Below are 27,902 nucleotides of genomic sequence, written 5' to 3'. Positions count from 1 at the left end.
CAAGACAGAGCACCGGAAATGGGAGCTACGTCGCGGTCGATTCTTCCAGTCGCTCAGCTGCCGCTTTCGCTGTCCGCCGGGCTCCCATCCGGCAAGAAATCGTCCTACGTCGCCTGTCTTGGCTGCCATTTGGTGAAATCGCAGCTCCAGGTTCTTTGTCGATCGTCTCTCTTTCTTTGCCGAGCGATCGATCGATCGACCCGATGCCACTGCGCAGTTCGCGACGGACGGCTGTGAGAACTGCGGGAATTTCTTCGGGAGCGTGGAGGAGAGCACCACTTCCCTCTTCACCGGGTAAGGAAAGGAAAATATTTCGATTCTTTTCTCTTTCTTGCTCAATGTCGCCAAATCTTTGCTCAGCGTCGTGTCGATCATGGATTCCAGCCAGAGCTGGGTCGCGAAGTGGATGAGGATCGGTATAAAGCTCTCGCCTTTCTCGATTCCATCGCTCCTTTCTCATTCCTTCTCTCTCTCTTTCTCTCTCGCAGAAAGGCTCCTTCCCGGATGCTATGCCATCACTGTGGAAGCGCCCGCGGCTGGAGAAGCGTGATTTCCATTTCTCTCCAGAGACGCCTCGAACGATTGATCTCAAATTCCCGCGTCGGTGATAGCCGTCCGATCTTGACCACATTACGTACAATCCGTATGTTATCCGTACCACTTTGTCGTACACTATTTTTGTGTTCTTCCGTTAAGTGCTATGAGTGTAAAGAGGCTCAAGCTCAGTGATTTGCCGAGTTGCGGGAAGTAGGCAGGACCTGGATCGGGACTTCGAGGGTTTGACTGCTGATCAACTACGTTATGGGCGATTAAGCGTGAGCATCGAAACGGCCATAGAACCAGCCAGTGATCCGAGCAAGAAGACAATGGTGAGTGAGTGCTTGCTTGATTGCTTTCATCTTTTGACATGTTTCAAACTGCAGCATGGCGAATCACCACGAGCAATAAACTGTACTAAAGTTTTGTTTGTTTAAACATAAAATGAAATCGGGAAACTAGAAAGTTCGTCATTATACGCGACAAAGTAGTAGTCCAGGTGGTCGTCCACAGAACCAAGGTTAATCTTCGAGTTTTAAGACAACGATCACATCGTTTCTGCAGCTCCAGAAAAGATCAGCGGCATCAAGTCGACATTCTGCTCGCTCAACAATTGATTATCATGGAGTTCTTGTCAATAGCGGCAGTTCTAGTGATTGCTGAGTTATTTGCTCCAGGCTTGGGTTTCCAGTGTCCAAAAGCCATGTTCTGGTTCGGGGATTCTATTGTCGATACAGGGAATGTTCAAGCAGCAGCTCCGTTTATTAGTGCCGCAGAGTATAAGCCTTATGGCATGACTTTCTTCAGTAAGCCATCGAAGAGATACTCGGATGGTCGCTTGGTTGTCGACTTCTTTGGTAATTGTGTGCGTTGATTAAACAGCATTTGATGTTATTCGTGTATGTTTTTGCAGCGGAGGCTTTTGAGTATGATAGATTCCTGGATCCCATTTTGCAAAGTATTAACTCGAATTATGCCAACGGGGTGAATTTTGCGGTCTCTGGAGCGACTGCTTTGAACACCAGCTTCGAAGTCCCACTGTACCTTCCGGTTCAGATTGACCAGTTTCTGAGGTTCAAGCAGGATGCTTACGACAGCGGACATGGTAAAGGTAATGATTCTTCTCAGACTTTGCAAAGGTAGTGTCATTCATAGTTTCCTCTGTAGGGATGCAAAAGCTAGTTCCTTATTATCATCATCTAAAGACTGCTCTGTATGCGGTTGTCATAAGTACTAACGACCTTCTCAATTCCTACTTGTTGGAGCATAGAAGCCCTGAGAATGTAACAGCTGAGGTTGTTCCATTCGTTGTGAGAGCCATCTCTCACGCATTACAGGTACACAAATTTGCATTCAGTCTTGAGGTTGTTCTAAACCCTTTAATAGAGTCTCCATGAGCATGGCGCACAAAACTTGTTGGTCTTCAGCACGTTCCCTCACGGCTGCATGCCGGTATTGCTGAGCGTATTTGGAAAATATATGCCAAAGGACTCTCGGGGTTGTCTTCTTCCTTTTAACCAAGTTGCGGAAGCGTTCAACAAGCAGTTGTATGATGAAATCCAAGTCTTGCAAAAGAACAGGACGGGATTTCATCTTCTTTATGCAGATGCTTACAAATTCACTTTGGATGTCCTGGATAAACCGCTAGTTTATGGTGAGATCATGTGGTGTTGTTGTAATTACACTCATTTATGTCTTTCCAGGATTCCAAAACAAGACTAAACTATCAGCATGTTGCGGGAATGGAGGGGAATATAACTTTGACGTTACTCAGCCATGCGGACTAGTTATCCAGCCAAACGGTACCACTTTGAAACCTTCGGAGTACGTCAGCTGGGATGGCGTTCACTTTACTGAGTCGTTCTATCGGAAGTTGTCAAAGGCATTGCTCACAGGTCGATACATTTATCCATCTCTGAACATTACGCAGATTTGCAACTTCACTTCCAATAGGAAAGTGCGGAGAGAGCCCGAATGATGACAGAAGTTCATTTGCTACAACAGCCTTGAGTACTCAAATCTTTCTTCTTAATAGCCTAATTGAAGAAGTACATATATGCCTTTTGAATATCAAATCAAAATATCAGGAGCAAATGACAGTGTTCCATTGTTTGGGGCTCCTCGAATTCCTATAATTGTGGTGATTATGTTATATATCTCCACATTAGGGAACGATGCCACTTTTCGTTTCGGAAATCTTGGACCATGAGCAAAGAAAACAGACCGCATTGAGGAGTACGCATTGTCATAACCATGAAAACCTCCACAGCTACTATTTGTTGATCTCCCAAGCTTCACAGTATAGCTTTCTGAAGCCAACCCAATGATAGGTTGACCAAACTTGCCATGTGAGAAATGTAACCTTTCTGGCAAATCTTCCTTGAGGAAAACCTTGAGGAACTGTCCATTATTCACCTTTCCTGACTGCAATCCCTCGTTCATCTTCTTCACAATGTGCTTTGCATCAAAACCTGGTCAAAAGCTTAGTCAATAAGAGTCAAAATAAAGTTATCACATAAATTACCTCTTGGAGGTCTCAATGCAACTACTGCTCCAACCCAGTCATACCATTCATCAGGGATTCTGATCCATGGAGCCAAATCCTCAAGATAAATCACCTTACTCTCGCAGCTCATTACCATGCCATGGTCACTAACCATGATAATATGAACATCATTGAGTATCCCACGCGCTTCCAGACCTTCCAAGAGTCTTCCAACCATCTTGTCAATGTTGCTCACAGCATCTGTGAGCTCTTGCGAGTCTGGTCCCGAGGCATGCCCTGCGTGATCCGGATTGTCAAAGTAAACAGCAATGAAGCTTGGCCGCTTGGAAACTGGCATGTCCACAAACTTTAGAATGGAGTCAATGCGGTCCTCAAAGGCAAGAGATGAGTTTGCAAGGCGAGCACAGTACTCTTGAGGACAAGTCCAGTGGCCTCTTACAACTTCACTCCCCGGCCATAGATAAGTTCCAGCCTTGAGTCCATTCCTAACTACCGTTTCCCAAAGAGGCTCTCCGTGCCACCACCTTGGATCCGCCCACGAGACGTTAAACCTTGGAAATGAAGGGTCTGATGGATCCACGAAACTATTGGCAATAATTCCGTGCCATGCAGGATACAAACCTGTTTAAATTAATTGATTTACCAACAAATAAGAAAATCTTTTATGACGTACCAGTAGCAATGGAATTGTGATTTGGCATTGTCACTGTGGGAAACACTGGAATCATACCCGGAAAAGCTTCCACACCATTCTCCTTGATGAAGTCAATGTTTGGAGTGGACGTCTTAAACTGGTAACCCCATTTGAATCCATCAACAGATATGAGAATGACCAGAGGCTTCTTGATCATGCCATTTGATTTGGTAAGTCCCACAGAAACAATAAAAACTAACGTCAACAAAGAGATCCTCATATCACAGCCTCGATCAACCTAAGGTCTAGAAAGGTGATTAGTTTATATGGTCGCTTTGCCTATGTATGGTCTCTTTAGAACTTATTTGGTTAGCTGCATGCCAACTTTAGCAAAGCGCTTATTCAGCAAACGTTAGATTTTTCCTTTTTTGTTAGATTTTTTGCAAGTGGTAATCTAAGGCAAAAAACTGATAGCCTCCTTTGGTTGACTCACCAACGTTTAACATGGGGCGCTCAAAGTATTCGCCCCAAGCACAGTTGAATCTCCCTCGTTCTATTCAAGAATCTGGACTAGGACAAGCAGCGTTGACATGAGCGATGCAGTGTCAAGCACTGGCCCAAGCCCTGGAAGTAGCAACTCGTGTTCAAGGCTAGGGAGAATTTCTCTATATGGTGACCTGCCTTCAGACTTCTCGAATTCATCTGTGCTTTACAACATTTCCTCTAAAGTGAGATTTGCAGAAAGTATGGGCACCCAGCCGGTGTGGTGATACAGGCTGCTTGCATTTCGATCTTCTTCTACTCTACCAGTTAGATACGCCACATATTCAGCCTGAAAAAGAGACAAGAAGCAGTAAGGACGAAGAAAGGCGAACATGATAAGCATACAATGACCTGGATGTTCGAGTTCAGCACCCGAAGTTCCCACAGGAACATCATCAACGACGACATGGATCTACTCCACTTGAGCAGTTTTAACACCTTGGCCACTGGAAAACTAGTGCTCCCAGAGCGATATGCAAAGCTTCGTTAAAAGAGGAATCAAACAGGAAAGCACACCAATGCACCGAAGCTTTGGAAATCCTTCAAGTGGATGAGTGATTCCTTGACCAATGCCAACGAGCGTTGTAGCTGCACTGACGTGACCTTCATTCCTGCACAGTGAGCAGAAAACCTGTGTCTAAATCCCTGTTGCAATGCATGAAAAGATTGCCATGAACCTCTCCAAAGTGAAGCTGTGAGGATGTAGTACATCCGAGATCACCGTACAGCTGAGACACGTGGCTCCCACCTATGTATGTATAACGGTGATGATATTTGAGTGAGAGAGTTTTTCTCTTCTTCCTTAGTTTTCAACATGGTATTGGAGCTCAGGGATTATATCTGAATGGAGGAGGAAGAGGAGGAAGACGATGAGCCCCCTGATCTGGAGCAGCTGTGAATTGCAAATATCAAGATGGAGGTTTTCTTGTTTATTTTGTCTTGTACAGGCAACCCTAAAATGGAGGCAGTTCTTGATCGAGACTGGCCTGGATATGAATTGAAAGCTTGCAACACCGCTTGCTACCGCTGGAGATGATCTAATGCCCCTGCTGCTACAAGGGAAGGCTTCCTTGGGCTGGAGATTTGCTGATGCTCCCAAGAGGCTTCTCTTCTTCCTGGGAATTGCTGTGCGCAAGGGCCTTGAGGCTGATGGAGAGATCACATTTGAGTGGGGGACATGGAACAAGATGCTGGTTCTGACGGGTCCTGATACAAGCTGGGCTGTGTGCAAGCTTGGGTACCTTGGAACGTGCTGCTACTGTTGTTCAACACCACAAAATGCTAATTTCATGAGCTTAGCTTTTCTTGGCTAAGTGGGGGAGTGAGATAGATTCACAGTGGTTTAGCATTAGTTTCTTTTTCCTGATCCAGCCTTTGCATGCTGATCTCGGATGAGGATGTAGTACATCTAAGATCACCATATGGCTGAGACATGTGGTGACACGTGGTGGATCTGGAGAGTCACGACTCTCACCTGTATATGTATAGTGGTGATGATATCTGAGCAATAGAGTTTTTCTCTTCTTCCTTAGTTTCCAACATGGTATCAGAGATTCTCGCTCAGATATCATCACTGCTATACATACACAAGTGAGAATCATGACTCTCCAGATCCACCACATGTCACCACGTGTCTCAGCTGTATGGTGATCTCGGATGTACTACATCCTCACACCCCCACTCAGCCGAGATCAGCGTGCAAAGGCTGGATCAGAAAAAAGAAACTAATGCTAAACCACTATGAATTTATCTCACACCCCCACTTAGCCAAGAAAAGCTGAGCTCATGAAATCAGCATCTTGTGGTGTTGAACAACAGTAGCAGCATGTTCCAAGGTACCCAAACTTGCACACAGCCCAGTTTGTATCAGGACTTGTCAGGAACCAGCATCTTGTTCCATGTCCCCCACTCAAATGTGATATCTCCATCATTGCACACAGCAATTCCCAGGAAGAAGAGAAGCCTCTTGGCAGCATCAGCAAATCTCCAGCCCAAGGAAGCCTTCCCTTGTAGCAGCAGGGGCATCAGATCGTCTCCAGCAGTAGCAAGCGGTGTTGCAAGCTCTCAATTCAAATCCAGGCCAGTCTCGATCAAGAACCGCCTCCATTTTAGGGTTGCCTGCACAAGACAAAATAAGCAAGAAAACCTCCATCTTGATATTTGCAATTCACAGCCGCTCACTCATCGTCTTCCTCCTCTTCCTCCTCCATTCAGCCCAGAATTTAATCCCTGAGCTCCAATACCATGTTGAAAACTAAGGAAGAAGAGAAAAACTTTATCGCTCAGATATCATCACCGTTATATACATACTGTTACACATATACAGGTGAGAGTCCAGATCCACCACGTGTCACCACGTGTCTCAGCTGTATGGTGATCTCGGATGTACTACATCCTCACAGAAGCTGCCTGCCTGGGGCCTGGACCTTCATCTCCATTGTTTCTATCCTTTTCCATGGCTGATAGAGAACTCCTGTAATCGAAACGTGTAAGAGAAGAGAGACTAAAAGTTGAATTTCCACTTTTGTTTCCTCGAGCCCCTCGCGTGGTCGGCATCAAACAACGTAGATGGAGCATTTAAAGCAGATATTTAGCGATGATCGTCGGATGCTGGAGCGTTGTTGATTAACAACTTTCCTGGAGACGCAGGATAGAAGAAGCCGCTCGAATTCTGAGTGCGTGGACTCTGGCTCTCGTCCCAAGAGCGTGACCTGAAGGAATAAGGAATAAAGAAGATTCATGGGGTTTGCGATTCTGGGGAGGGATAGGCAAAGAGCAGTAGGAATTCCTCCTGTTATGAGAATTCATGAGCTCGGTTATTTTCTGTGTTGATGGCTTTAACACACTCGAGAAACCAAAAAGTGAGGATGAATAGCAACTTTGGAAATAAAACGCAGAGATTAAATTAATGCCTTTTTTCGTCTTAATGACCCCTAAAGCAACCTGGAAGTCAGGTCAATAATGGTCAACTAAAGTAAACTGGTTTGTTTAAATCTTACCTACAAAATAATCAAACAATTTTAATTCTTTCGCCAGCGATCTAGCACTTCATGAGCAGCTTCACTTCTTCCACGCACTTCTTCTTCCGCTGCTCGGACGCCTCCTTTCCCAGCGCGATCTGGGCGTACGCCCTCTTCTTCTCCTGGACTTGGAGCAGCCTCTCCTCGATGCTGTCCGTGGCAATGAGCCGAAACACATGAACGTCTCTCGTCTGTCCCAGCCTGTGAACTCGATCCATGGCCTGTTCCTCCACCGCCGGATTCCACCACGGGTCCATCATGAACACGTTGGACGCCGTCACCAGATTCAATCCCACTCCAGCGGCCTTGAGGCTGAGAAGGAACACCGTCGGCGAGCCACTGCGTGTCGACTTGAACGCTTCCATGTTTTCTTCCCTCTTGCTGGCGCTCATGCCGCCCTCGAGCTTGACGAACTTGAAGCCGGCCTTTTGGAGTGGCCCCTCGATGAGCTTGAGCATCGTGGAGAACTGGGAGAACACCACCGACTTGATATTTGGATCCTTGGCTCTCGTCTTCTCCAGCATAGATACCAGCGCGTTGATCTTGGCGCTCGGCTTCACTCCTTTCACGTCGATTTTGTCATCGTCGTCCTCGACATCGTTTTTGTTGGACAGCTCTTCATCTTCCTCCTCGTCTGGTTTCCCGGAAGAGAAGATATCGTCCTCGCTCAACTCCTCGTGGCACATTGGACACTGCTTGTCCTCGTCTTCCAGTGCTTTCTCGAGGCACCGGCGGCAGAAAACGTGAGCGCAGGATGTGATCACGGCTCCCGAAGGAGGAGCGAGGCAGATCGGACAGTCGAAATCATCGCCCAACGTGGCCAGCATTTTTTTCAGCAGCTCTGGACTGGCCGCTTTCGGTCCTGCTCCTGCAAAGTTTCAGAAAAGTCAAGTTTCCCTTTTATTTTTTCTGATCATAGGCATACCTTGAGTGTCGGTGTCTGATGAAGTGCTCATATTAACGATTTCCGCCGGGCACATACTCGTGTGATCGCATATCTGACGCAACCGGAGAATCATCTGTAGCACCACGGCGTAGTTCTTCGTCACCGTGCCGTTGTCCAGGAAGCGCCGGATCATATTCCTGCCATCTTTTTCCATCTTGTCGTACAGACTGCGATCTTCAGGGCTGAGATCCACCGGGAAGACTGTGATGATCTTGGGAGGCAAGTCAACGAGCTTCTTGCCGTTCACCTTCGTCTCTTTCGTTCTCCTCAGCGAGATGGAAGACATAAGTCCCTGAATGATTGGTTGAAACCGCCGGTTATAAACGAAAGGAAAGAAGGAACTTTACCTGGAGCCGAGCGAATCCAACAGGCTCGCCGCTCGTCAGTGGCTTCTGTATAGTCTTCGTCCAGAAACTCTGCTCGTTGAGAGGCTCGAAATGCAAAAACTGCATGAGACTGAGGAGATCCTTGGCACTGTTCTGGATTGGAGTGCCCGTCACGGCCCATCTCCGGTCGGCATTCAAGGCCACCGCACTCTTGGTTTGCTGCGCTCTCGGGTTCTTGATAATGTGAGCCTCGTCCAGCACCAGCCTCAGCCAGTGGACCTTCTTGAGAGGAGAATTTCTCTCGGTAAGCATGTTGTAAGTCGTGAAAACGATGTCATAGTCTGCAAGAATCCTGGCGTTGGCGGTGCGATTCGGTCCGTGATACTTGTGGACTTTGAGCCCCGCGGGGTACGTGTGATCCTTTAGCTGCGACTCCCAGTTGCTGAGCACCGAGAGCGGGCAAATCACCAGAGTTCCTCGAGGACCATCGGCTGCTGGAACACAGGGAGGTCCGTCGTTGGAAACGGGCACCGGAGCTGCTGTCTTTGCCTTTCCTTTGTCATCGGAAGTTTTGAGCTTCTTCGAGGCTGGCTCGCCACCCTGACTTTGCTCTGGCTCCTTGATGTCTTCGATCGGTGGAAGAACAGCACCGGGCTTGTTGGTGGCAATGAGCGCTAGAACCGTGAGTGTCTTCCCGAGTCCCATATCGTCAGCTAAGATCCCACCCCGGAGAGACTCGGGGCGCTTGGCGGACGTAACGTTGGTCAGAGTGTTGGTATACATTGTCGTGCCTTTCTTCTCCCAGAATGGAGGAAGAGCTGACGAGTTTTCTCGCTGGACCATCCAAGCCAGAGCCTCCTTCTGGTGTTGCATCAACGAGGACTTGATGACACTGTTGTCAGCTTCCATGCGCTGCCGGATCTTTGCTCCAGCCGTCATGCTCTCGAAGATATCATCGATGCTTGGAGCCTTTGGAGCTTGAGGAGGAGGAGGCGGAGGAGGCGGAGGAGTCATCATCAACTTTCTCCTGGCCGGTGGTGGCGCCGCTACACTTAACGACCGATCGACTCGGTGATGCTGATCACGAGGAGGCCTTTGGTGCTGCTGGTGGTGATCACGATAATCACGCCTCGTCGAAGCTCTGCTGGAAGAACTAGTCGAAGCTCTTGAAGAACTAGCACCGTTTGCTACTCGTTGGTCGCTACCACCACCACCTCTTGAAGAACTACCATTTGCTACTCGTTGATCGCTACCACCACCACCACGACCATCATCTACATTATCAACTGGAGGATCGTAAGGACTTCTCAGCTGCTCGCCATAGTACTCGAGATGATCCCGGACAGCGTCGACCATCGCCGGCAAGCTAAACACGAAGACCTCACACGAGACCCTGTTAGAGCTCCCACTCCCAGCACCGATACACTGGAGCTGCGCCAGCCCCTTGTCCACCAGCGGCGCTAGACTCTTGGCCTTTTCCTTCTGGATGTACCCGACTTGCTCGCCGCGCTCGTTGATCACCCGGAACGCATTCGTATCGAAACGATTCGTCGGATCGCGGACGAGCTGCGCGAGCCCGTCGCCGGACAGCTTCCCGCGATGATGTGCTAAACCTCTCACCTCGGCCATGAGTGATCCCACCAGGATAGGCTCGTTGATCGCATCCTCCTCGTCGGCGGCGGCGGAGAAATCCACCGCCATCGCGCTCGCCATCGCCCCGGGAGAGAGAGAAAGCCCTCCTCCCCTAGTATCTTCTCCAAGGCGCTGCCTTTCAAAAAAAATTCTAGGGTTTATGGGGAATATACGCGCCGCGACTAAATTAAAACGCACGAAAGCTTTGCGGCAAAGCTAGAGCCGAGTAAACCATAGAAAGATTGGAACTTGGGCGATGGCGACGAAGAGCAGCAAGTAGTGGTGCTTGCTCGAGTCGCGCTCGTAGCTCCGGACCTCCGCCAGGAACACTCTCTTGAGCGTTTTGACGAGGAACACACCCATGCAAATCCCCGTCCAGAGGAGCGCGAAGTAGAAGAGGTACTTGCTCGAGATCGTCGCGGCGATGGAGAGAGACATACCGACGAGTGAGTAGCCGCTGTAGGCGAGCGTGTCGAGCCATGGGACTTCGCCACTGCCCACCGCGAAGAGCATCCCCTTGACGAGGATCACTTCCACGAGCCACGCTCCAATCCCGTGGGAGAAGCTGGATTGCATCACTGCCGGCGAGAACCTGTGACGAAGAGCGATGGTGAGAGAGAGCTTGAACGAGATCGAGATCTTACTTTCCGGTGAAGCCAAGAGCGTAGCAGCGAAGAACCACATACGTCGCGAGAGCCATGAGAGGAATGTATAAGTCGGGAGCGTTGATATCATACCGAGGAGGCTTGTAAGTGATGCCTCCCGCGACTTGCTCGGCGATTCTCGTCCAGTGTCCCTGGAACACAATCTCTCAATCTCTAGCAAGATTTTGTCAAGCCTCCCACCTTGTGTAGAAATGGAAACAAAATGATCTTGAGCTTGTTCTTCACGTATTGCTCGTTGAGCTGGAAGTAATAGTGAATGTCTTGCCCGGCCAAGAACCTGGAAATCTGCGACGAAGGAAGAACACTCTAAGAAACGAGAGGAAAAAAAAAAAAATTCTCTTTTGTGAAAGCTTACATTGCTTTGTACATAATCTTTGCTGCTGCCAAACAATTTCTCGCCGTAGGCGCCCAGCCCCGTGCGAATGAGATCCGAGTTGTAGAAGGCTGAATCGCCGGATCCAGGCGGCGGCTGTGGTGGCATTCCAGGCATACCGGGCTGAGGAACAAAATTGTTGTATCCATACGGCTGCGACGAGAAATCTCTTCTCTCGAATCAAACGCGAGATCCAAGCGGAAGAAGCATACCTGCATTGGCCGCGGCGGCTGCTGCTGCTGCCACGCCATGGAAATCCCCCCTAGCTCGCGCGCTCTGGAGAAATCTGGGGCAATCGCGAGCTCCTGTTCGATTAGGGCACTTGGGAGACTAGGCTAGACTAAACTTATTTTTAGGTCAAAATGTTTCTCTCAATTCCATTTCCTTCTACCAGCCTCTGGCCGAGAGCTCGGCGATGATCGGCTTGAAGTAGCGATCGATGCTGAGATTCCAGGCGTGCGCGAGCTCCTCTCGATCTTTCTTCCCGAAGAGCGGCTCCGGAGGCTGTGAATCGCGAGTCAGGCAGAGATAGAAATCGAGATTTTGGGGCTCACAGGGATCGGGGGAGGCAGTGGCATGTTTCCGCCAGACAATGCGTGTCCTGTGATGGCAGTAGATCGCCACAGCAGCCGGCGCTCGTAGAGAACAGCTCCAGCTCCAGCGATCAGTCCCAGGGTTGCTCCAAGCGCGCGCTCCTGGTAGAGATTTCGATCATCGGTGACGAAAAGGAGAATCACAAACCTGGAGCTGCAAGGACGCCATGCTTTCTTAGAGTGTGATTTTGCCCTAACCCTGGATGGAGGAGAGGGATGATACAGGTGAGAGGAAGCGAAAGATCTCCAAAGGAATGTCTCATCTCAAGAACACCTCCGTGGTTAGTCCCAGCAACAGCAACGAGAGGGATGCAAAGCGTCCATGCCGGAGTTTGTCCACGCTTATGTCCGCTCAAGCTACCGATGGCTCCGCCGATAGTAATGGACGGGACGAAGCCATGGAAGGCGTGGAAGAAGGCAAAGCTGGAGAGTCTCCGGCTGTGAACGATCGAAGTCGAATGCCGGGTATATAGATTAAACTTTGGTTTTTTTTATTCCACTTACACAGTCTATCACAGGCTCGCAGCAAGCATCGCCAGACAAAGACGAGTTTAAGCGAAGCTTGAAAGTCCAGGTCACGGAGATGAATTCCAAAGTAGAAGATGTAAGTTTTTTCTTTTGTTTTTCCTTCCATCTCTCCTGCAAATTTTTGTGTGAATAAACAGATGGAGCGGCAAGTTTCTGATATTCTCAGGATGCGAAGAGCTTCCCTGAAAGATAGACCGGTTGGAATTACAGTGACTGACGATGATAGAGAAAAGGCAGTCGCGGCCATTAAGAAGCAGCGAGCTCTAGAGAACGCTCGCCGCGAAGCTCTGCATATGAAGCGTGCACAGGATCACTTGAGAATATTTAGCAACATTCTTCGACAGGTAAGGCAATGTAGAGTTGTGAGCTGACAAACCCCGTTCTATTCTTATGCAGGTTACACAACACAAGTGGGCTTGGCCTTTCATGCAACCTGTTGATGTGGAGGGCTTGCAATTACACGATTACTACGATGTAAGGAGCGCTTTTTTACTTCTTGTCTTCCCTGCTGATCATCGTGGTTTTATTTTGTTTGCAGGTAATTAAACGTCCTATGGACTTTAGAACTATTCGAGAAAAGATGGAAGCCAAAGATGGGAGTGGATACCGGAGCGTGCAAGAAATTGCCGAGGACGTGAGGCTTGTTTTCTCGAACGCGATGACATATAACGAAGTGGGAACCGACGTGTATGTCATGGCTAAGACGCTTTCTGAAAAGTTTGAGGAGAAATATAAATTCGTTCTGGAACCAAAGCTTCTAGAAGAGGTAAGTCGGTATCAGGAGATTTTTGTGTTTAAACTTGACACCACTTGGTAATTGTGTGTGTCTTTAAGGGTGCTAAACGAAAGCAGGAAATGGTGGAATTGGAAGTTCACGAAGGCGAGGAGGCTAAAGCCGCAGAGGAAGTTGCGCTTGATAGGATGGCTCACGAGATCTGCAAAAAGGTACACGTCTTGTGAGGCTAGAGTTCCTTCTCACCTAGAACGTTCACAGCTAAACAATCTAGAAGACGAGCTCGAGGAGATTAAAATCAGTGCTACATCAAAATACAGGCAAATGCTCGATGGTTTCTCTTCCTATTCTTACCTGCGTGTGTGTAGGCCAATGTCGATCGAAGAGAAAAGACAACTTGGTCAGAGTCTCGGGCGCTTGCCTCCAACGGGCCTGAACCGCGTGATCCAGATAATCGCAAAGAATAATCCCAGTTTCAATGCCGCAGTTGCTGAAGTCGAGGTGGATATTGATGCCCTGGTGAGAAATCTCTCGTACAGTACGTTGATGATACTAAACCAAGACTGTTTCGCTCGACAGGATACGGGGACGCTGTGGCAGCTGCACTGTTACGTTCAAATGGTACTGAGCCAGAACAAGCAACAAGTTGAGGGAGCCGATCAAACCCCGACAACGACGGCAGCAGGAGCGGCAGCAGGAGCAGCAGCAGCAACAGCAGCAGCGGTCAAGAAGAAGCCTACACCCGCAAAGTTGCAGAAGTAGCCTAGGACCGGCTCTAGGACAGCGCTCATGCTTACGCGCGCTCCATACGAACTATTCTCTCATCTCTGTCAAGGGTAAGTGCCTCATGTCGGTTGCTTGGCTTTCAACTTGTGTCTATTCCTTCCATTGAAGATTCTGATAAATGCTTTGCAGGTGCTGGTGCCCTGGTGATCAGACTCGGTCATGGTGAGACTGGTCAGTCCACCGGCCAGCCATATCCCATGTGAGTTCCTTGCGTCATTTATTTTACAAGCAGGGAACGTACGATGGTAAGGCATTTCTTCAGTTGGAAAGAAAGGAAAAACCACCAGGGGCTGTGTATACTACAAGGCGTTTGCTTGCTAAGTTATCCCAACTCGTCCTCCGCCCAAGAGTTTGGAGATAAGCCAATGGAAGGAAGTGAGCTTCATCTTCTTCTTTCTCACTCACTTGTTTTCCATAAAGTCGAGAAGTCGTATACAGGAAACGTCCAGCCAGCAAAGCTGTGACCACGACCACTGAAGCTCTGGTTGTGATATTGCTGAATCAATCCTGTGACTGGGATGTTTGGATCGAGTGGGGGCGGGAGTTTGTAATTGCTCCGGGCTTTTCCTTGCAGCTCGGGTACCGCAGAGTACGCAAGCGTTGGTGGGTTGGTTGGAATCGTCCTGCGAGTAAGTTCTTCCTGGATTAAGAAAAGCTTTGTGGATTGGACTAACTTAATGCTTCTTTGGATTCCAGTGGCAGTGGCAGTAGCGAGCGAGCGATCGAACGAGCGGAGATGATGGGATAAGTGATGCTCTGGAGGAGTGATCCATGGAGCGAGGCAGGAAATCTAGCAGCGGGCTACAAGCTTCCCCTTTGGCAACGGTTGGAGCGAGTAGAAGAAACGAAAAGAAATCTCTCGAGCGAAGATGGCTACCTACATCACGGCCGTTTCACGGGCAAGCATGCAATGGAGCTGCGATGCGAGGCAAAGCAAAGCAAACGCGTAACGAAAGAAGAAGAAGAAATAGAAAAAGAGTTTAGTCTATAACGGAGGTTGATGCGTGTGTTCTTCGTTGTTCGCCACGGACGGCTGGGAGCGTGGCACGTGGCAGAAACGAACTACTGACGGGCGCCGACGGGCGTGACGTGCTGTGGATTGAAAACTCTGTTGGGCAATAAAAAGGAAGAAGGTGCTTTGCGGAACAACGTTCTTTCTTCTTCTTCCTCTCGTTTCTTCTCTCAATCCACTCTTTGTGCGTTTCGATCGACTGCGAGATTGCTGCGAGCGAGCGAGCGGGCATGGAGATCGAGAGCTGTCCTCCATTCCATTGCAGTAGTCCATCCCCATCCAAACGGGATCCAACCGAGAATTCGACAATGCAAGTGACGCAAAGGCGAGATTTCTATCCGAATTCTCCATGGTGAGTGCTTGAATTCATGCTGCATTGGATTGGCGAAGAGCTCGAGTGTGATTGGATTGACTATTCCCTGCCATGATTGAATTGATTGAACTGTATATAGCGCGGAGAGATCTAGACCAACTGGCGACAAGACTCGCAGCAACACAAGCATTCATTCATTCCTATCGCACACAAGTCGGTGGTCTTCACACTCTCTCGCGATTAAACTTTTTCATGCTCATCGCTACTCTCTTTTTTTCTTTTGTTTAAGCTTTGTTTGACGAGGACTGGGAACTGCTCCGATTCAAGCTCGCAGCTTTCCAGGTCACAAAGACTCCAAATTGCTCGCTGTTACAGTCGAAAGCGATCTGTCAAATCCTGGCGATGATCCATCCAAGTTTCCAGGTAAAAGTTCTCGTTTACATCTTCTTCCTCGTAAAAACAAACGCATGAATCATTCTCTCACGGTCTCTGGGAAGAGAAGAGAGGAAAAAAAAACTGGTTTTTTTTTGTTGTTTTTTTTGGTTGCCAGGATTCTTCGAAGTTTGTGTGGAGCCGAGCAAGAAAGAAGAAACAAAATCACTCTGCCTGGCTCCCTGTATGCCATCTGGGGGGGATTTATCAGCTGACGATGATAAGCTCCATAGCTGGCTTACGGGGAGCCACGCAGAGTTTCTCGCTTGGACGAAACCACTCGTCTTCTCATTCTCGGACACGAACGAAGCGATTGCGACGTGACGAACAGACTCACCATTCGCAGAATCCCAATCCAAATCTCTGGAACCAACAGCAACCAAGAACCTGGCGTGATCACGGGGTAACGCATCAAACTCTCGTAGATTGATTCAATCGGTGTAGAGCGCAAACATCTATAGATTCATATGCACAGTCTGTGAGCTACCTACACGAAGATAAAAGAAGAAGAAAACTCGTGGGAGAAATCGAAAATCCTTGGGCGGGCTGAATGACGACAACGACCGTGACGATGGTGATGAAATGGAACCCCGGCTTGTAGCAGCACTTATTCCATGGCCTCCTACGTAGCGATCAAACAAAGAAAAGGGGGAGAGAAAAAAAAAAACGAGACCCGTCCAGTCGAGTCGTGCGTGCTCATCAACACGGCGAGGCCAGTGTCTCGATCTTCTTCTCCAGCTCCTCCGGATTGGCTCCCACGATTTTGTCGATCACTGCCTCGTCCTTGATGAAGAGAAAAGTCGGCAGTGCTTTCACTTGCAACTTGGAAGCCAGCTCCTGCCAAGTTCCACCCAAAGGAGCAATCAATCAGTACGAAGGCCACAAACCAAGAACACACACAAAAAAAAACACTCTTTTGTTTTGTTCTTCATTCTCATTCCTGCGCGTTCTCGAAGTTTGGAGCAAAGAGAGAAAGAAGAGAGAACCACTTACATGTTGGACGTCCATGTCTACTTCCAAGAAAATAACGTGAGACAATCGCTTGGACATGTTGTTGAAGGCCGGCTCCATGAATTTGCAAGGCGCGCACCACTCGGCACTGAAATGAGCCACCACCTAAGAAACAAGGATTAGATCCTTTAAGGATTCCCAAGGATCGCGTTTGTAGCTGCGCGCTGGAACTACAAGTGGAGCTAGAGCCGTAGGTCAAACACTTACAATGGCGCTCTGTGCATTGGCCTCCTTGAGGAATTGCTCCCACGCCTCCTCCGATTCCACCTTGACGACGCGCGACGGCTCCAGCTCGAACCCATCGCCATCGCCGGACACGAATTGGTCCACATCGTTGGACACCGAGATGGAAAGAGGCGACGCTACCGCCATAGCTTCTTCTTTCGCCGCGGGCAGAGAGAGAGACAGAGAGAAAAGAGAAAAGCCTAGTGCCAAGGGGAAAGAATATTCTCCTCTTGACGGAATATGCCCGCCCGTCAGAGAATGACGGATAGAGCCGGCCGGGGGAATATTCGTGACGCGTGGCAGCTTTGCTGCCAATTTGGGAGAGGTGCCAAATGGACACCATCTGATTGGACGAGAGCACTTCCACACAAGGCTTGTTTTATAACTGTATGAATGTTTTTCTTTCTTCTTCCACGCTAGAGTTACATACAGGAGCACCAGAGCTTAGAGGTATAACTTAGCACAGCACAGGAGAAAAAAGAAGAAAAATTTCCAGAGTATTTACAACACAAACCATCAATCCAATTCGTGCGCGCTTAGAATATGTACCGAGGAACTTGCATAGGGAAAGGTGCCACTCTCACGCAAAACTCTGGACCTTCTTGCCTGCTAAGGCTGCAAGAGAGAGAGAGAGAGCAAATTCTTTAGCGAGCTAAACCAAAAGAGAGAAACCAACATACCATCCAGGCACGAACGTGAAATCGCCCTCCAGCGATCCGGACAGCGTGTTCTGCGTGCTACAGCTCTCGTAAACGAAGGCGTCGCCACCGAGCTTGAGAAGCGGATACTGGAAGAAGCAAGGGTAAGCTCACATAAAAAAGTCCTGTTTTGCTACGAGATCCTGGAGCTTACCATGCCAACCACAGCCTCAGCGCGCACTTCATCGACGATTTCATCGTCGGCGGTCACGACCCAGTGGCGCCTCGAAAGTTGACACTGGTTAAAAGCCAAGCCACTGACGGGCAGGAACCGCATTCGAACGGAGTAACTGAAGAGATACTTCTCTTGAGCCTCTGGATCAGACAGCTCAGGAACAAACACCGCAGAAGCTCTCACCTGGAAAAATTCACAGAACGTCACAACAAAGAGACCGCAAGAACCTTAAGAACGCACCTGGATTCCCTGTGTCACAGCCTCTGTGCAAGTGGATCCATTCTCCGGATAGAGGCTGATGCTCCGGATCCCATCGTCGTTGCGCACTGTATACTTGCCACTCAAAAGTCCATCCCGGTATTCCTCGAGCCACCGCAGCATGCCATCGCCGGGATTGCTGCTCGCCAGCGGCAGGCAAGGCATGACCTCGTACTTCTTGAGGAAGTTCTTGGTGCCAACCAGCACCATCCCACTGTCGCAGTCGAGGAGGAAGAACTTGTTTAAGTTGCACGACGCGGCGATGACGATCCTCTTGGTTCCAGCGGGAGCTCGCGAGAGGAGGCGCTGGGTGTAGGAGACAACTTGCTGGAGCGGCAGGAGCTGGACGTTGACAAAGTGATTGTAGAAGTAGTATCCTCCGAGAAGACCCACGTACTGGTGAGCGATCTCGTCGCCATCCACGATCTGCTGGCCATCGCAGAAGCGATAGAGAAGGCGGACGTGAGGAGGCAGAGGCCAGCCCAACGTGCTCTCGGCCGCGACAATGTCCGCCTCCGAGGCCTGGCGGGCGAGAGAATCGGCCACTGCGGGATAATTGGAGCGCAGCACGCCCTTCAAATCATCCCAGAGTTTCTTGGTCCGATAGACGAGCCCACCATACTGGTTGAATTCGTCGTGCCAGGCAGCGTAAGTTTCCTGCGAGAGAACCAATGGTGGGATTTAAATCCACTTCTTGTCCTAGAATGCCCGCTAGAAAATGCTACAATCTCTCGCTCTCTGGCTCACCTTGAAGCTGCAGCAGGGATTGCCCATGAAATCCGCGGCAGCGCACACGCCATACTCGTCCCGGCAGTGCTGCGACCAGAGCGTGTCGTCGTGCGCCAGCGCCCGCCATCGCCGATTGACGCAAGCTACCCTAGCGCAGTCCACGGCATCCGTCCGTGCCAGGATTGTTTGCAGCAGCAGCGCGGGCAGCACATCCTCCATCGCCCGCCACAAACCCTAATAGCCAAGAGCAAGAACAAGCACAACACTGCATTGCTGCTGACGTGTCAGCTGACAGTGAAAGAGCTAGCCGCATCCTAGCCGTCCACGGTGGATAACGCGGAAAAGTCTCGGGCTCGATTCCTGGGGCAGCCAATTAATTTGAATTTGCTTTTGCGAGGGCTAGGGTTTGTGGGCAGGGAGGATGATCGTGGAGCGGCAGGAGATGCCGCTGAGCGAGGACGACGATGAGGATGAGGAGAATGATATCTTCCGGCTCATGCCAGCGTCGCTGGGGTTCCTCCGCGAGCAGGATCTTGCTACATTTTGCGACTGGGAGGAGATGGGGGAGTCCGGTCCTTCTCAATCCAAGAGTAACGAAGGTACTTTCTTTTATCTCTTCTTTTTCCTCCTGTAGCTTTTCTTGAGGTTCTTGATTTGCACAGTCGAAGATGAAGATCAGAGCCTAGTGTGTCGTTTGTCGCGGGTTCGATCCAAGAAAAATGCCACCAACAAGTCGCGAGTGATGCCATCGATTCCCTCTTGTTCAAAAGGTGGATTGATGGACGTCGCCGAGTTTTGGGACCGTGAGGAGGGCAGAGAAGAAAATCCGAGCTTCATGTCCCGGTTGTCGCGGGTTCGATCAAAGAACAGTGCGAGGTTTGTCTTGTTTTTTCTTCTTTCATTGGGGAAAAGTGAAAGTTTCAGGCGAATCAAACACACACTGGACCTTTCTTTTATGAAACCCCAAGTACCGGAAACTGTGAGCTTAAGTGCTCCAACTTGCGAGACAGTAGATTTTGCTCCAACAGAAGATTTTGCTCCAACAGAAGATTGTACTCCAACTTGCGAGACAGAAGACTGTGCTCCAACTTGCGAGACAGAAGCTTGTGCTCCAACTTGCGAGACAGAAGATTGTAGTATGGCTATGAAAATGGCAACAACAGAAACTGCAAATGAGCTCCTAGAGGAACTTCGTCTCAAAGGTGCTTCAACTACAATTGTTTTCTTGGTTGAAACAAATTCTTTCTTTTCAGATTTTGATTGCGAGACAGAAGATTGTAGTATGGCTATGAAAATGGCAACAAGAGAAACTGCAAATGAGCTCCTAGATGAACTTCGTCTCAAAGGTGCTTCAACTACAATTGTTTTCTTGGTTGAAATAAATTCTCTTCCTTCGTTCTTTTCAGATTTTGATTGCGAGACAGAAGATTGTAGTATGGCTATGAAAATGGCAACAACAGAAAGTGCAAATGAGCTCCTAGAGGAACTTCGTCTCAAAGGTGCTTCAACTACAATTATTTTCTTGGTTGAAACAAATTCTCTTCCTTCGTTCTTTTCAGATTTTGATTGCGAGACAGAAGATTGTGCTCCAACTTGTGAGACAAGGAGAGTTAAACGTAAGCGCGAAGTTAAGGCTGAGGCCGAACAAAGCCCGTGGCTCAAAGGTACAAACCTTTGATGCATTTGTTATCACTGTCAATCTTATTTCTCCGGTTCAAGCAGAATCTGGGATGGAATGGAAAAATGGTAGGAGGTGCAGCACAAGGTACCGGTCCAGACCGTTGGAGTACTGGAGAGGCGAGAAGCTCCTTTATGGACGCGTACACAAAAGTAAGTTTGTGATATTCAGTTTTCGAGGGTGCTAAGTTCTAACAATAAAAAAATGCAGCAATGCCAACCTTGATTGGCATCAAGCACTCCTCACCGATGCCACCACACCCCAAGAGAGGCGAGAAGCCCAAAGAGTTCAAGGTGGAGTCGTTTGTTCCGGACCAGTTCAAACATCTAGTGAAACTGGCTGCGATCTGAAGTAAGCGTGATTCGAGCTTTCTAATGTAGAGGTAGCTACCGTTTCACGGTTTTCAAGCAGATTTTGTTTTGGTTTTCAGTATCCTTCGCTCGTATCTCGTCCGCAGCCGGCACAAGATCTTGAGAAGCTGTCACCGCAAGCCTCCGGCTTACCATCGCCAAGAAAAAGGAATGATTTTTGGCTTCCTGGTGCCAAACAACAAAGCTCTTGGGCTCTCCTGTGAAAAACTCGTTGCTCAGTCATAGGTGGACTTTCCATAAGTTTTTAGATCATCCAAAACTCTTTAGGAGTTTGATCTGGCTTTGCCACGTGGCATAGTTGGCATTCATTGAAACAGCAAAATGCTAGGCATTGCATGATGACATACAAACATGATTTATCATTTTGTGAGTGTTTGGAATTTAAAAATACAGAATATAGGAATGACATTTATATACAAGAGCGAGTGGTTGAATTAAAATCAATCAAAATCTTAGAATAGTTAAAGGTTATTGTGTCTATGTTAATGAGTTAGGATTTAGAGAAACATTAGAAAGAGGCAATGTAATTTACTTTTGATCTCATTGCACATGAATAATTTTTGGATGATTAACATGTTGAATGTTATGCAAAATTTTATAAATTTGCAATCCAATTTACCCCTTCTAAAACCTTTAAACAAATTATGTCTAGTAAAATCATTAACATTAGGTCATCCATTTATACTATATAAATGGATGATGATGATAATTGTGGCCTAAATGTTCAATAAATTTTACTTGAATTAACTTTATTGGCAATAAAAGATTATGACTATATGAATTTATATACTAAAACATTAATGAAACTTTACACCCTTGTGACATATATGTATATTGAAAAATTAGCATCCCAATACAAATGTTAAAAATTCACATACTTGACAATCATCATATTGAAAGTTCAAATAAACTATTGTACTAAACCATCCATTTATGGATAGCAAAACTGTAACGTATTCTTAATCAACATATTAGAACATAAAATGCCTCAACTATAAACATAATATTATTATTTGAGAGAATCCACTCTAGACAAGAATGTTGGAATACCACTTGATTGAAATGAAAATATTAAATAACAATTGCACTAGTAAAACATAAACTTTCACCTAATAAATTAAGTAATTGAAAGCAATAATAACATATTTATTGCCAACATTCCACCAACTGCTATTCTATTTGAGGTCACACTTATGAAACCACAATTTCTTGGGAGTCTTGGGACGAGAGCCAGAGTCTGCACGCTCAGAATTCAAGCAGTTTCTTCTATCCTTCTGTGCAATGTCTCCAGGAAAGTTGTTAATCAACAACACTCCAGGGTTCAATGATCAATGCTGATTTACAGTTGCCACGCTGCAGTAAATATCTGCTTCAACTAATCCAGTGACGTTGGATGGCCTTGTTTGATGCCTGCCACGCAAGGGCTCAAGGAAATGAAAGCGGAAATTCAACTTGTATTTGCTCTTTTTCGATTACAGGAGTTCTCTATCAGCCACGGGGGAAAAAAAAACAACCGAGATGAAGGTCCAGGCAGCTTCTGCCCATGGCAATCTTCTCATGCATTGCAACAGGGATTTAGAGACAGGTTTTCTGCTCACTGGACGAAGATGTATGAAGGAATGGATGTCATGTCTGACGTTCTAATGCAGCTATAATGCTCGTTAGTGTTAGTCAAGGACTCACTCATCACTTGAAGGATCTCCGAAGCTTCGGTGCATTAATGTGCTTTCCTGTTTGATTCCTCTTTTAATGAAGCTTTGCATATCTCTCTGGGAGCACTAGTTTTCCAGAGCCCAAGGCGTTAAACTACTCAAGGGAGTAGATCCATGTCGTTGTCGATGGGCACGGAACTCGAACAACCAGGTCATTGTATACTCGTCATGTTCGCCTTTCTTCGTCCTTACTACTTCACTGATAAGATTGTCTCTTTTTCAGGCTGAATATGTGGCCTATCTAGAGTAGAAGAAGATCGAAACGCAAGCAGCCTGTATCACCACACCGGCTGGGTGCCCACATACTTTCTGCATATCAAAGCTCACTTTAGAAGCCACAATGGAAATGGTGTAAAGCACGGATAAATTCTAGAAGTCTGAAGGCAGGATGGCATATACAGAAATTCTCCGTACCACTAGTTGCTACTTCCAGGGTGACGAGGGCTTGGTGACACCGTCTATCCACAAAGTCATCGCTCATGTCAACGTCCTAGTCCAGATTCTTGAATAGAACGAGGGAGAATCAACTGTGCTTGGGGCGGAAACATTGAACGGCCCATGTTAAACGTTGGAGAAGGAAGCTAGTCATCGAAAGTCAGATTCAACGATGAGTCAACCATAGGTGAATGCGGAGGCTATCCGTTATTTCCCTTAGATTACCACTTGCAAATGTTTGAAGATTAAAGAAGGAAAAATCTAACTTAAGTCTGTTGAATAGCATTTCTGAGACGCTTGAGAAGATCTTGGAAGGCCTTCTTGAGCACTTCATCAGCAATGCCAGGACTGGAAGCAATTATCGCCCTTGGAACCTGGGGGATTCCCGGGATCTGAGAGCTCAACCCAGCAATAGGAACAACCGGGGTGTTCCCAGTATTGAGTTGAAAGTGTATCAGAGCCTTGGGAAAGACAAAGAGATCACCAGGTTGCAAAGTTTGCTCAAAGAACCTATAGTTATTGCTGGTGATGAATCCCAAGTAGAGGGTTCCCTGTTGGAGATAGAGGATCTCGGTTGCTCTGGGATGGATAGACACCATATGGAGCGATGTCAATCCTTGCAAAGAGATGACAAGAGTGTTGATTCCCGGCCAGACGCTCACGCTCGCAGGTGTGACGATCGACCCGAGCTTGTTGTTGGTGTTGCCCGGATTGCGGAGCCCCTGGAACAGGAAATCACTGGCGGTGACTGTGCTGGGGGCCTTGCAAGGGAAATCATTCACGTTGGTGGTGCTGTTCACGTTGTGTACGAAATAATCCTGGAGAGGGTCCTCATACAAAACTTAAGGTAATCACGACGAGAAAAAATGGCCTCCAAAGTCGGGATGCCTGATGCGTACCATACATCAAATCGACCATATAAACTAATCACCTTTCTAGACCTTATGTAGATCGAGATATGAGGATCGCTTTGTTGACGTTAGTTTGCATGTTTCTGTGGAACTGGTGGCTGCCGGCATGAACAAGAAGCCTGTGGTCATTCTCATATCTGTTGATGGATTAAAATGGGGTTACCAGTTTAAAACGTCCACTCCCAACATTGACTTCATCAAGGAGAATGGTGTGGAAGCTTTTCCACGTATGATTCCAGTGTTTCCCACAGTAGTAAATCAATTAATTTAAACAGGTTTGAATCCTGCATGGCACGGAATTATTGCCAATAGTTTCGTGGACAAGGTTTAACGTCTCGTGGGCGGATCCAAGGTGGTGGCACGGAGAGCCTCTTTGGGAAACGGTAGTCAGGAATGGACTCAGGGCTGGAACTTATCTATGGCCGGGGAGTGAAGTTGTAAGAGGCCACTGGACTTGCCCTCAAGAGTACTGTGCTCGCCTTGCAAACTCATCTCTTGCCTTTGAGGACCGCATTGACTCCATTCTAAAGTTTGTGGACATGCCAGTCCAAGCTTCATTGCTGTTTACTTTGACAATCCGGATCATGCAGGGCATGCCTCGGGACCAGACTCGCAAGAGACTCAATGATGTTCATATTATCATTGTTAGTGACCATGGAAGGGTAATGAGCTGCGAGAGTAAGGTGATTCTCGAGGATTTGGCTCCATGGATCAGGGGTTGGAGCAGTAGTTGCATTGAGACCTCCAAGAGGTAATTTATGTGATAACTTTATTTTGACTCTTATTGACTAAGCTTTTGACCAGGTTTTGATGCAAAGCACATTGTGAAGAAGATGAACGAAGGATTGCAGTCAGAAAAGGTGAATAATGGACAGTTCCTCAAGGTTTTCCTCAAGGAATATTTGCCAGAAAGGCTACATTTCTCACATGGGAAGTTTGGTCAACCTATCATTGGGATGGCATCAGAAAGCTATACTGTGAAGCTTGGGAGATCAACAAATAGTAGCTATGGAGGTTTTCATGGTTATGACAATGCGTACTCTCTGTTTTCTTTGCTCATGGCCCAAGATTTCCGAGACGAAAAGTGGCCTCGTTTCCTAATGTGGAGATATATAACATAATCACCACAATTATAGGAATTCGAGGAGCCCCAGAGGTTAGTTTATCTTATGCATCTCAGTCTTAATTTTAGTATGTTTTCGACATTTTGCAGTAATGAAACTCTGTTATGGAACGTTCCATAGAGTTTCATTACTGCAAATGTCGAAGACATACTAAAATTAAGTTAAATTAACACTGTCATTTGCTCGTGATATTTTGATTTGATATTCAAAAGGCATATATGTACTTCTTCAATTAAGCTATTAAGAAGAAAGATTTGAGTACTCAAGGCTGTTGCAGCAAATGAACTTCTGTCATTCGGGCTCTCTCCGCACTTTCCTATTGGAAGTGAAGTTGCAAATCTGCGTAATGTTCAGAGATGGATAAATGTATCGACCTGTGAGCAATGCCTTTGACAACTGCCGATAGAACGACTCGGTAAAGTGAACGCCATCCCAGCTGACGTACTCCGAAGGCTTCAAAGTGGTACCGTTTGGCTGGATAACTAGTCCGCATGGCTGAGTAACGTCAAAGTTATATTCCCCTCCACTCTCGCAACATGCTGATAGTTTAGTCTTGTTTTGGGATCCTGGAAAGACATAAATATTTTTGTTTCCTACAAACGTTTGCCCAAACTTCCAATCTTGGTAATTACAATAACAACACAAGATCTCACCATAAACTAGCGGTTTATCCAGGACATCCAAAGTGAATTTGTAAGCATCTGCATAAAGAAGATGAAATCCCGTCCTGTTCTTTTGCAAGACTTGGATTTCATCATACAACTGCTTGTTGAACGCTTCCGGGATATGCTCAGCAATATCGGCATGCAGCCGTGAGGGAACGTGCTGAAGACCAACAAGTTTTGTGCGCCATGCTCATGGAGACTCTATTAAAGGCTTTAGAACAACTTCAAGACTGAATGCAAATTTGTGTACCTGTAATGCGTGAGAGATGGCTCTCACAACGTATGGAACAACCTCAGCTGTTACATTCTCAGGGCTTCTATGCTCCAACAAGTAGGAATTGAGAAGGTCGTTAGTACTTATGACAACCGCATACAGAGCAGTCTTTAGATGATGATAATAAGGAACTAGCTTTTGCATCCCTACAGAGGAAACTATGAATGACACTACCTTTGCAAAGTCTGAGAAGAATCATTACCTTTACCATGTCGTAAGCATCCTGCTTGAACCTCAGAAACTGGTCAATCTGAACCGGAAGGTACAGTGGGACTTCGAAGCTGGTGTTCAAAGCAGTCGCTCCAGAAACCGCAAAATTCACCCCGTTGGCATAATTCGAGTTAATACTTTGCAAAATGGGATCCAGGAATCTATCATACTCAAAAGCCTCCGCTGCAAAAACATACACGAATAACATCAAACGCTGTTTAATCAACGCACACAATTACCAAAGAAGTCGACAACCAAGCGACCATCCGAGTATCTCTTCGATGGCTTACTGAAGAAAGTCATGCCATAAGGCTTATACTCTGCAGCACTAATAAACGGAGCTCTTGCTTGAACATTCCCTGTATCGACAATAGAATCCCCGAACCAGAACATGGCTTTTGGACACTGGAAACCCAAGCCTGGAGCAAATAACTCAGCAATCACTAGAACTGCCGCAATTGACAAAAGCTCCATGATAATCAATTGTTGAGCGAGCAGAATGTCGACTTGATGTCGCTGATCTTTTCTGGAGCTGCAGAAACGATGTGATCGTTGTCTTAAAACTCGAAGATGAACCTAGCATTAAACTGTCATGGAGAACCAGGACGGAAAGACAACGAGCGTGGACTCGACACTGCTCTCTACTTCTAGAACCTCTAACAATCGCAGCCACGGTTGACCGCACATGGGACACACAATACTAGTTCTGGGAGGGGCGCCTTCCCGAATTGATCCAATGCGCTGTCGTACCGCCAAGTGTCGTCCGAAGCCATCTCCAAATAAGTCTCTTTATTGCCACACTTTGGTATACATGCTCTATCCCCCTCTCTCGCTAAGTCTTCTTGTCCTTCATGTTCTGGCAGGGAAACTTGAATTATAACTTATAATTAATTACTAATTAGACATTTGTTTAAGCACAACCTGGTGAAAGACCCAACTGTGAGCAAAAATCCTTGTAATAATTGATACGGTTCTGTGCGTGTGTCTCACTGCCCTTGCCACACTCCTGACCTCCATTGGTGGCTCGAATTGCAGCTCCAAATCCTTGGTTCTGTTTATTGCGGTGTGGCAATTTGAATTTTGCATCCAAAACCACACTGATGACCTCCACAAAAGGACGCCATTCTGAGCAACCTGGTCTAGATTTAGGAGGAGGTTCATGTTGAAAGCCTTTCCAGAAGCATCGTAATTGTAATTCATGTATATATATACTCTTTAAATTTTAAACATAACATTTCCAACTTACCAGGTGAGCTGCAAAGGCCCTCTTCCGTAGTATGAGATTAATGGATAAATGCTATGCAAGTTTACTTCCAGTTTCCTGCTTCACATTTGCAAAGTAGGCAGCCAGTTCCCTCTTTTGAACATCAAGACTCCCCGAGCTTCCAAACGTGGGATAGTATTTTGTTGCCGCAATGAAATCATTGAATGTTTAGAAAGGATTCGCAAGGTCCTAAACACAGACTCAGTTACAATGTTAGAGGGAGGAGGCATAGCGTAAACATTATCATGACTAATGCCATGGTACTTAAACGATAGTATGAGAACTCGTTTGTGGAATGGAATTTTGGAATGGAATATAAAACGGCCATAGTCTTGTAGTTTTTATAGTCTTGAGTGCATTGCGATTTATATTGACTTTATAGTCTTCAAATGCCGTGTAGATATTAGCTTGGTCGAAGCACGCTATGAAGATCTCTTTGTGTTTGCTTGTAATACAAGTGACCAAACTTTGAAGGCGTCTATTTTAAAATTCAATGGGCCGTATTATGTGCACTAAAACAAGCTAATAGTATAAGCACATCTCTACGGAATGACTGAGACAGTATTTTGCTTTTGGGCCGTAT

General features: G+C 47.1%; 11 protein-coding genes across 16 annotated transcripts; 5 read left to right on the top strand and 6 right to left on the bottom strand.

Moving 5' to 3' along the window:
• Positions 1–18: 18 nt before the first annotated feature.
• LOC112341729 (transcription elongation factor SPT4 homolog 2-like) lies at positions 19–998 on the top strand. Its single transcript, XM_024662333.1, has 5 exons — positions 19–150; positions 218–294; positions 361–416; positions 489–869; positions 924–998. Exons 1-4 carry the CDS (start codon positions 19–21, stop codon positions 548–550), a joined length of 327 nt encoding a protein of 108 aa, XP_024518101.1. The 3' UTR covers positions 551–869; positions 924–998.
• Positions 701–2,515, top strand: LOC9638057 (GDSL esterase/lipase At1g28590). The gene is made up of 6 exons (XM_024662332.1): positions 701–747; positions 1,102–1,343; positions 1,451–1,676; positions 1,808–1,874; positions 2,026–2,191; positions 2,325–2,515. The coding sequence occupies exons 1-6, from the start codon at positions 701–703 to the stop codon at positions 2,513–2,515; spliced, it is 939 nt and encodes a 312-aa protein (XP_024518100.1).
• A 92-nt stretch (positions 2,516–2,607) lies between these two features.
• On the bottom strand, positions 2,608–3,957 carry LOC9638056 (ectonucleotide pyrophosphatase/phosphodiesterase family member 3). The gene is made up of 3 exons (XM_024662331.1): positions 3,717–3,957; positions 3,062–3,610; positions 2,608–3,008 (listed from the first exon to the last, which is right to left on the bottom strand). Exons 1-3 carry the CDS (start codon positions 3,955–3,957, stop codon positions 2,608–2,610), a joined length of 1,191 nt encoding a protein of 396 aa, XP_024518099.1.
• Positions 3,958–7,205: 3,248 nt separating this feature from the next.
• On the bottom strand, positions 7,206–10,225 carry LOC9638055 (putative SWI/SNF-related matrix-associated actin-dependent regulator of chromatin subfamily A member 3-like 1). The gene is made up of 3 exons (XM_024662330.1): positions 8,534–10,225; positions 8,166–8,478; positions 7,206–8,102 (listed from the first exon to the last, which is right to left on the bottom strand). The coding sequence occupies exons 1-3, from the start codon at positions 10,223–10,225 to the stop codon at positions 7,261–7,263; spliced, it is 2,847 nt and encodes a 948-aa protein (XP_024518098.1). The 3' UTR covers positions 7,206–7,260.
• A 56-nt stretch (positions 10,226–10,281) lies between these two features.
• On the bottom strand, positions 10,282–11,503 carry LOC9638581 (protein YIF1B). Its single transcript, XM_002988454.2, has 5 exons — positions 11,395–11,503; positions 11,165–11,335; positions 10,990–11,094; positions 10,789–10,940; positions 10,282–10,736 (listed from the first exon to the last, which is right to left on the bottom strand). The coding sequence occupies exons 1-5, from the start codon at positions 11,431–11,433 to the stop codon at positions 10,361–10,363; spliced, it is 843 nt and encodes a 280-aa protein (XP_002988500.2). The 5' UTR covers positions 11,434–11,503; the 3' UTR covers positions 10,282–10,360.
• Positions 11,504–11,955: 452 nt separating this feature from the next.
• On the top strand, positions 11,956–14,810 carry LOC9638052 (transcription factor GTE6). 2 transcript variants are annotated; one of them, XM_024662324.1, is made up of 11 exons: positions 11,956–12,240; positions 12,294–12,379; positions 12,441–12,647; positions 12,700–12,777; positions 12,842–13,069; positions 13,138–13,248; positions 13,298–13,356; positions 13,405–13,555; positions 13,616–13,872; positions 13,952–14,451; positions 14,525–14,810. In XM_024662324.1, exons 1-9 carry the CDS (start codon positions 11,979–11,981, stop codon positions 13,796–13,798), a joined length of 1,365 nt encoding a protein of 454 aa, XP_024518092.1. In that variant the 5' UTR covers positions 11,956–11,978; the 3' UTR covers positions 13,799–13,872; positions 13,952–14,451; positions 14,525–14,810. The 2 variants fall into 2 exon arrangements, with proteins under 2 accessions (XP_024518092.1, XP_024518091.1); XM_024662323.1 differs by having other exon boundaries at positions 14,519–14,810.
• A 192-nt stretch (positions 14,811–15,002) lies between these two features.
• Positions 15,003–16,093, top strand: LOC112341725. Its single transcript, XM_024662325.1, has 3 exons — positions 15,003–15,186; positions 15,287–15,360; positions 15,437–16,093. The coding sequence occupies exons 1-3, from the start codon at positions 15,065–15,067 to the stop codon at positions 15,616–15,618; spliced, it is 378 nt and encodes a 125-aa protein (XP_024518093.1). The 5' UTR covers positions 15,003–15,064; the 3' UTR covers positions 15,619–16,093.
• On the bottom strand, positions 15,984–17,021 carry LOC9638051 (thioredoxin-like protein CXXS1). Its single transcript, XM_002988453.2, has 3 exons — positions 16,798–17,021; positions 16,573–16,695; positions 15,984–16,416 (listed from the first exon to the last, which is right to left on the bottom strand). Exons 1-3 carry the CDS (start codon positions 16,960–16,962, stop codon positions 16,279–16,281), a joined length of 426 nt encoding a protein of 141 aa, XP_002988499.1. The 5' UTR covers positions 16,963–17,021; the 3' UTR covers positions 15,984–16,278.
• Positions 17,022–17,176: 155 nt separating this feature from the next.
• On the bottom strand, positions 17,177–18,927 carry LOC9638580 (F-box protein SKIP16). The gene is made up of 5 exons (XM_002988452.2): positions 18,694–18,927; positions 17,929–18,603; positions 17,668–17,871; positions 17,496–17,602; positions 17,177–17,430 (listed from the first exon to the last, which is right to left on the bottom strand). Exons 1-5 carry the CDS (start codon positions 18,892–18,894, stop codon positions 17,352–17,354), a joined length of 1,266 nt encoding a protein of 421 aa, XP_002988498.1. The 5' UTR covers positions 18,895–18,927; the 3' UTR covers positions 17,177–17,351.
• Positions 18,928–19,060: 133 nt separating this feature from the next.
• LOC9638579 lies at positions 19,061–21,140 on the top strand. Of its 5 annotated transcripts, none has more exons than XM_024662448.1 (9): positions 19,061–19,274; positions 19,338–19,551; positions 19,600–19,805; positions 19,950–20,021; positions 20,082–20,174; positions 20,235–20,339; positions 20,398–20,505; positions 20,564–20,704; positions 20,784–21,140. In XM_024662448.1, the coding sequence occupies exons 1-8, from the start codon at positions 19,097–19,099 to the stop codon at positions 20,701–20,703; spliced, it is 1,116 nt and encodes a 371-aa protein (XP_024518216.1). In that variant the 5' UTR covers positions 19,061–19,096; the 3' UTR covers position 20,704; positions 20,784–21,140. The 5 variants fall into 5 exon arrangements, with proteins under 5 accessions (XP_024518216.1, XP_024518214.1, XP_024518215.1 ...); XM_024662446.1 differs by having other exon boundaries at positions 19,600–19,877; positions 19,929–20,021; XM_024662447.1 differs by having other exon boundaries at positions 19,600–19,877; positions 19,929–20,021; positions 20,765–21,140.
• A 4,057-nt stretch (positions 21,141–25,197) lies between these two features.
• Positions 25,198–26,828, bottom strand: LOC9638054 (GDSL esterase/lipase At1g28590). The gene is made up of 6 exons (XM_024662329.1): positions 26,752–26,828; positions 26,346–26,587; positions 26,048–26,238; positions 25,822–25,953; positions 25,560–25,731; positions 25,198–25,472 (listed from the first exon to the last, which is right to left on the bottom strand). Exons 1-6 carry the CDS (start codon positions 26,826–26,828, stop codon positions 25,198–25,200), a joined length of 1,089 nt encoding a protein of 362 aa, XP_024518097.1.
• Between the last annotated feature and the right edge of the window lie 1,074 nt (positions 26,829–27,902).

This window comes from Selaginella moellendorffii, unplaced genomic scaffold (genome assembly GCF_000143415.4).
Source record: "Selaginella moellendorffii unplaced genomic scaffold, v1.0 SELMOscaffold_89, whole genome shotgun sequence".
NCBI classification, from domain to species: Eukaryota; Viridiplantae; Streptophyta; class Lycopodiopsida; order Selaginellales; family Selaginellaceae; genus Selaginella; species Selaginella moellendorffii.
The sequence above is the reverse complement of the archived record's forward strand: the minus strand, read 5'-3'. Positions and strand labels throughout refer to the sequence as shown.

What these genes read in the sequence shown, in the direction of transcription:
- LOC9638054 (XM_024662329.1), bottom strand. Translation starts at nt 26,828, where the DNA reads ATGGCTTCGGACGACACTTGGCGGTACGACAGCGCATTGGATCAATTC. An exon ending in ATGCTTACGACATGGTAAAG is followed by an intron (nt 25,954 to 26,047) that starts GTAATGATTCTT and finishes CATCATCTAAAG; the next exon opens with ACTGCTCTGTATGCGGTTGT. An exon ending in GGATAAACCGCTAGTTTATG is followed by an intron (nt 25,473 to 25,559) that starts GTGAGATCTTGT and finishes ATGTCTTTCCAG; the next exon opens with GATCCCAAAACAAGACTAAA.
- LOC9638055 (XM_024662330.1), bottom strand. Translation starts at nt 10,225, where the DNA reads ATGGCGAGCGCGATGGCGGTGGATTTCTCCGCCGCCGCCGACGAGGAG. An exon ending in TTGGATTCGCTCGGCTCCAG is followed by an intron (nt 8,479 to 8,533) that starts GTAAAGTTCCTT and finishes CCAATCATTCAG; the next exon opens with GGACTTATGTCTTCCATCTC. An exon ending in ATCAGACACCGACACTCAAG is followed by an intron (nt 8,103 to 8,165) that starts GTATGCCTATGA and finishes TTGCAGGAGCAG; the next exon opens with GACCGAAAGCGGCCAGTCCA.
- LOC112341729 (XM_024662333.1), top strand. Translation starts at nt 19, where the DNA reads ATGGGAGCTACGTCGCGGTCGATTCTTCCAGTCGCTCAGCTGCCGCTT. An exon ending in TGGTGAAATCGCAGCTCCAG is followed by an intron (nt 151 to 217) that starts GTTCTTTGTCGA and finishes GCCACTGCGCAG; the next exon opens with TTCGCGACGGACGGCTGTGA. An exon ending in ACCACTTCCCTCTTCACCGG is followed by an intron (nt 295 to 360) that starts GTAAGGAAAGGA and finishes ATCTTTGCTCAG; the next exon opens with CGTCGTGTCGATCATGGATT.
- LOC9638052 (XM_024662324.1), top strand. Translation starts at nt 11,979, where the DNA reads ATGGAGGAGAGGGATGATACAGGTGAGAGGAAGCGAAAGATCTCCAAA. An exon ending in TGAATTCCAAAGTAGAAGAT is followed by an intron (nt 12,380 to 12,440) that starts GTAAGTTTTTTC and finishes GTGAATAAACAG; the next exon opens with ATGGAGCGGCAAGTTTCTGA. An exon ending in AACCAAAGCTTCTAGAAGAG is followed by an intron (nt 13,070 to 13,137) that starts GTAAGTCGGTAT and finishes TGTGTCTTTAAG; the next exon opens with GGTGCTAAACGAAAGCAGGA.
- LOC9638057 (XM_024662332.1), top strand. Translation starts at nt 701, where the DNA reads ATGAGTGTAAAGAGGCTCAAGCTCAGTGATTTGCCGAGTTGCGGGAA. An exon ending in TTATGGCATGACTTTCTTCA is followed by an intron (nt 1,344 to 1,450) that starts GTAAGCCATCGA and finishes ATGTTTTTGCAG; the next exon opens with CGGAGGCTTTTGAGTATGAT. An exon ending in GGATAAACCGCTAGTTTATG is followed by an intron (nt 2,192 to 2,324) that starts GTGAGATCATGT and finishes CATGCGGACTAG; the next exon opens with TTATCCAGCCAAACGGTACC.
- LOC9638056 (XM_024662331.1), bottom strand. Translation starts at nt 3,957, where the DNA reads ATGAGGATCTCTTTGTTGACGTTAGTTTTTATTGTTTCTGTGGGACTT. An exon ending in TCACAATTCCATTGCTACTG is followed by an intron (nt 3,611 to 3,716) that starts GTACGTCATAAA and finishes TGGATCCATCAG; the next exon opens with ACCCTTCATTTCCAAGGTTT. An exon ending in TGCATTGAGACCTCCAAGAG is followed by an intron (nt 3,009 to 3,061) that starts GTAATTTATGTG and finishes GCTTTTGACCAG; the next exon opens with GTTTTGATGCAAAGCACATT.
- LOC9638581 (XM_002988454.2), bottom strand. Translation starts at nt 11,433, where the DNA reads ATGGCGTGGCAGCAGCAGCAGCCGCCGCGGCCAATGCAG. An exon ending in AGCCGCCGCGGCCAATGCAG is followed by an intron (nt 11,336 to 11,394) that starts GTATGCTTCTTC and finishes TTCTCGTCGCAG; the next exon opens with CCGTATGGATACAACAATTT. An exon ending in GCTCTTGGCTTCACCGGAAA is followed by an intron (nt 10,737 to 10,788) that starts GTAAGATCTCGA and finishes TCTTCGTCACAG; the next exon opens with GTTCTCGCCGGCAGTGATGC.
- LOC112341725 (XM_024662325.1), top strand. Translation starts at nt 15,065, where the DNA reads ATGGAGATCGAGAGCTGTCCTCCATTCCATTGCAGTAGTCCATCCCCA. An exon ending in TTCTATCCGAATTCTCCATG is followed by an intron (nt 15,187 to 15,286) that starts GTGAGTGCTTGA and finishes AACTGTATATAG; the next exon opens with CGCGGAGAGATCTAGACCAA. An exon ending in TTCATTCCTATCGCACACAA is followed by an intron (nt 15,361 to 15,436) that starts GTCGGTGGTCTT and finishes CTTTTGTTTAAG; the next exon opens with CTTTGTTTGACGAGGACTGG.
- LOC9638579 (XM_024662446.1), top strand. Translation starts at nt 19,097, where the DNA reads ATGATCGTGGAGCGGCAGGAGATGCCGCTGAGCGAGGACGACGATGAG. An exon ending in AGATGAACTTCGTCTCAAAG is followed by an intron (nt 20,022 to 20,081) that starts GTGCTTCAACTA and finishes CGTTCTTTTCAG; the next exon opens with ATTTTGATTGCGAGACAGAA. An exon ending in TTATGGACGCGTACACAAAA is followed by an intron (nt 20,506 to 20,563) that starts GTAAGTTTGTGA and finishes AAAAAAATGCAG; the next exon opens with CAATGCCAACCTTGATTGGC.
- LOC9638051 (XM_002988453.2), bottom strand. Translation starts at nt 16,962, where the DNA reads ATGGCGGTAGCGTCGCCTCTTTCCATCTCGGTGTCCAACGATGTGGAC. An exon ending in CCAATGCACAGAGCGCCATT is followed by an intron (nt 16,696 to 16,797) that starts GTAAGTGTTTGA and finishes CTTGTTTCTTAG; the next exon opens with GTGGTGGCTCATTTCAGTGC. An exon ending in TAGACATGGACGTCCAACAT is followed by an intron (nt 16,417 to 16,572) that starts GTAAGTGGTTCT and finishes GGAACTTGGCAG; the next exon opens with GAGCTGGCTTCCAAGTTGCA.
- LOC9638580 (XM_002988452.2), bottom strand. Translation starts at nt 18,894, where the DNA reads ATGGAGGATGTGCTGCCCGCGCTGCTGCTGCAAACAATCCTGGCACGG. An exon ending in ATCCCTGCTGCAGCTTCAAG is followed by an intron (nt 18,604 to 18,693) that starts GTGAGCCAGAGA and finishes GTTCTCTCGCAG; the next exon opens with GAAACTTACGCTGCCTGGCA. An exon ending in CTGTGACACAGGGAATCCAG is followed by an intron (nt 17,872 to 17,928) that starts GTGCGTTCTTAA and finishes GAATTTTTCCAG; the next exon opens with GTGAGAGCTTCTGCGGTGTT.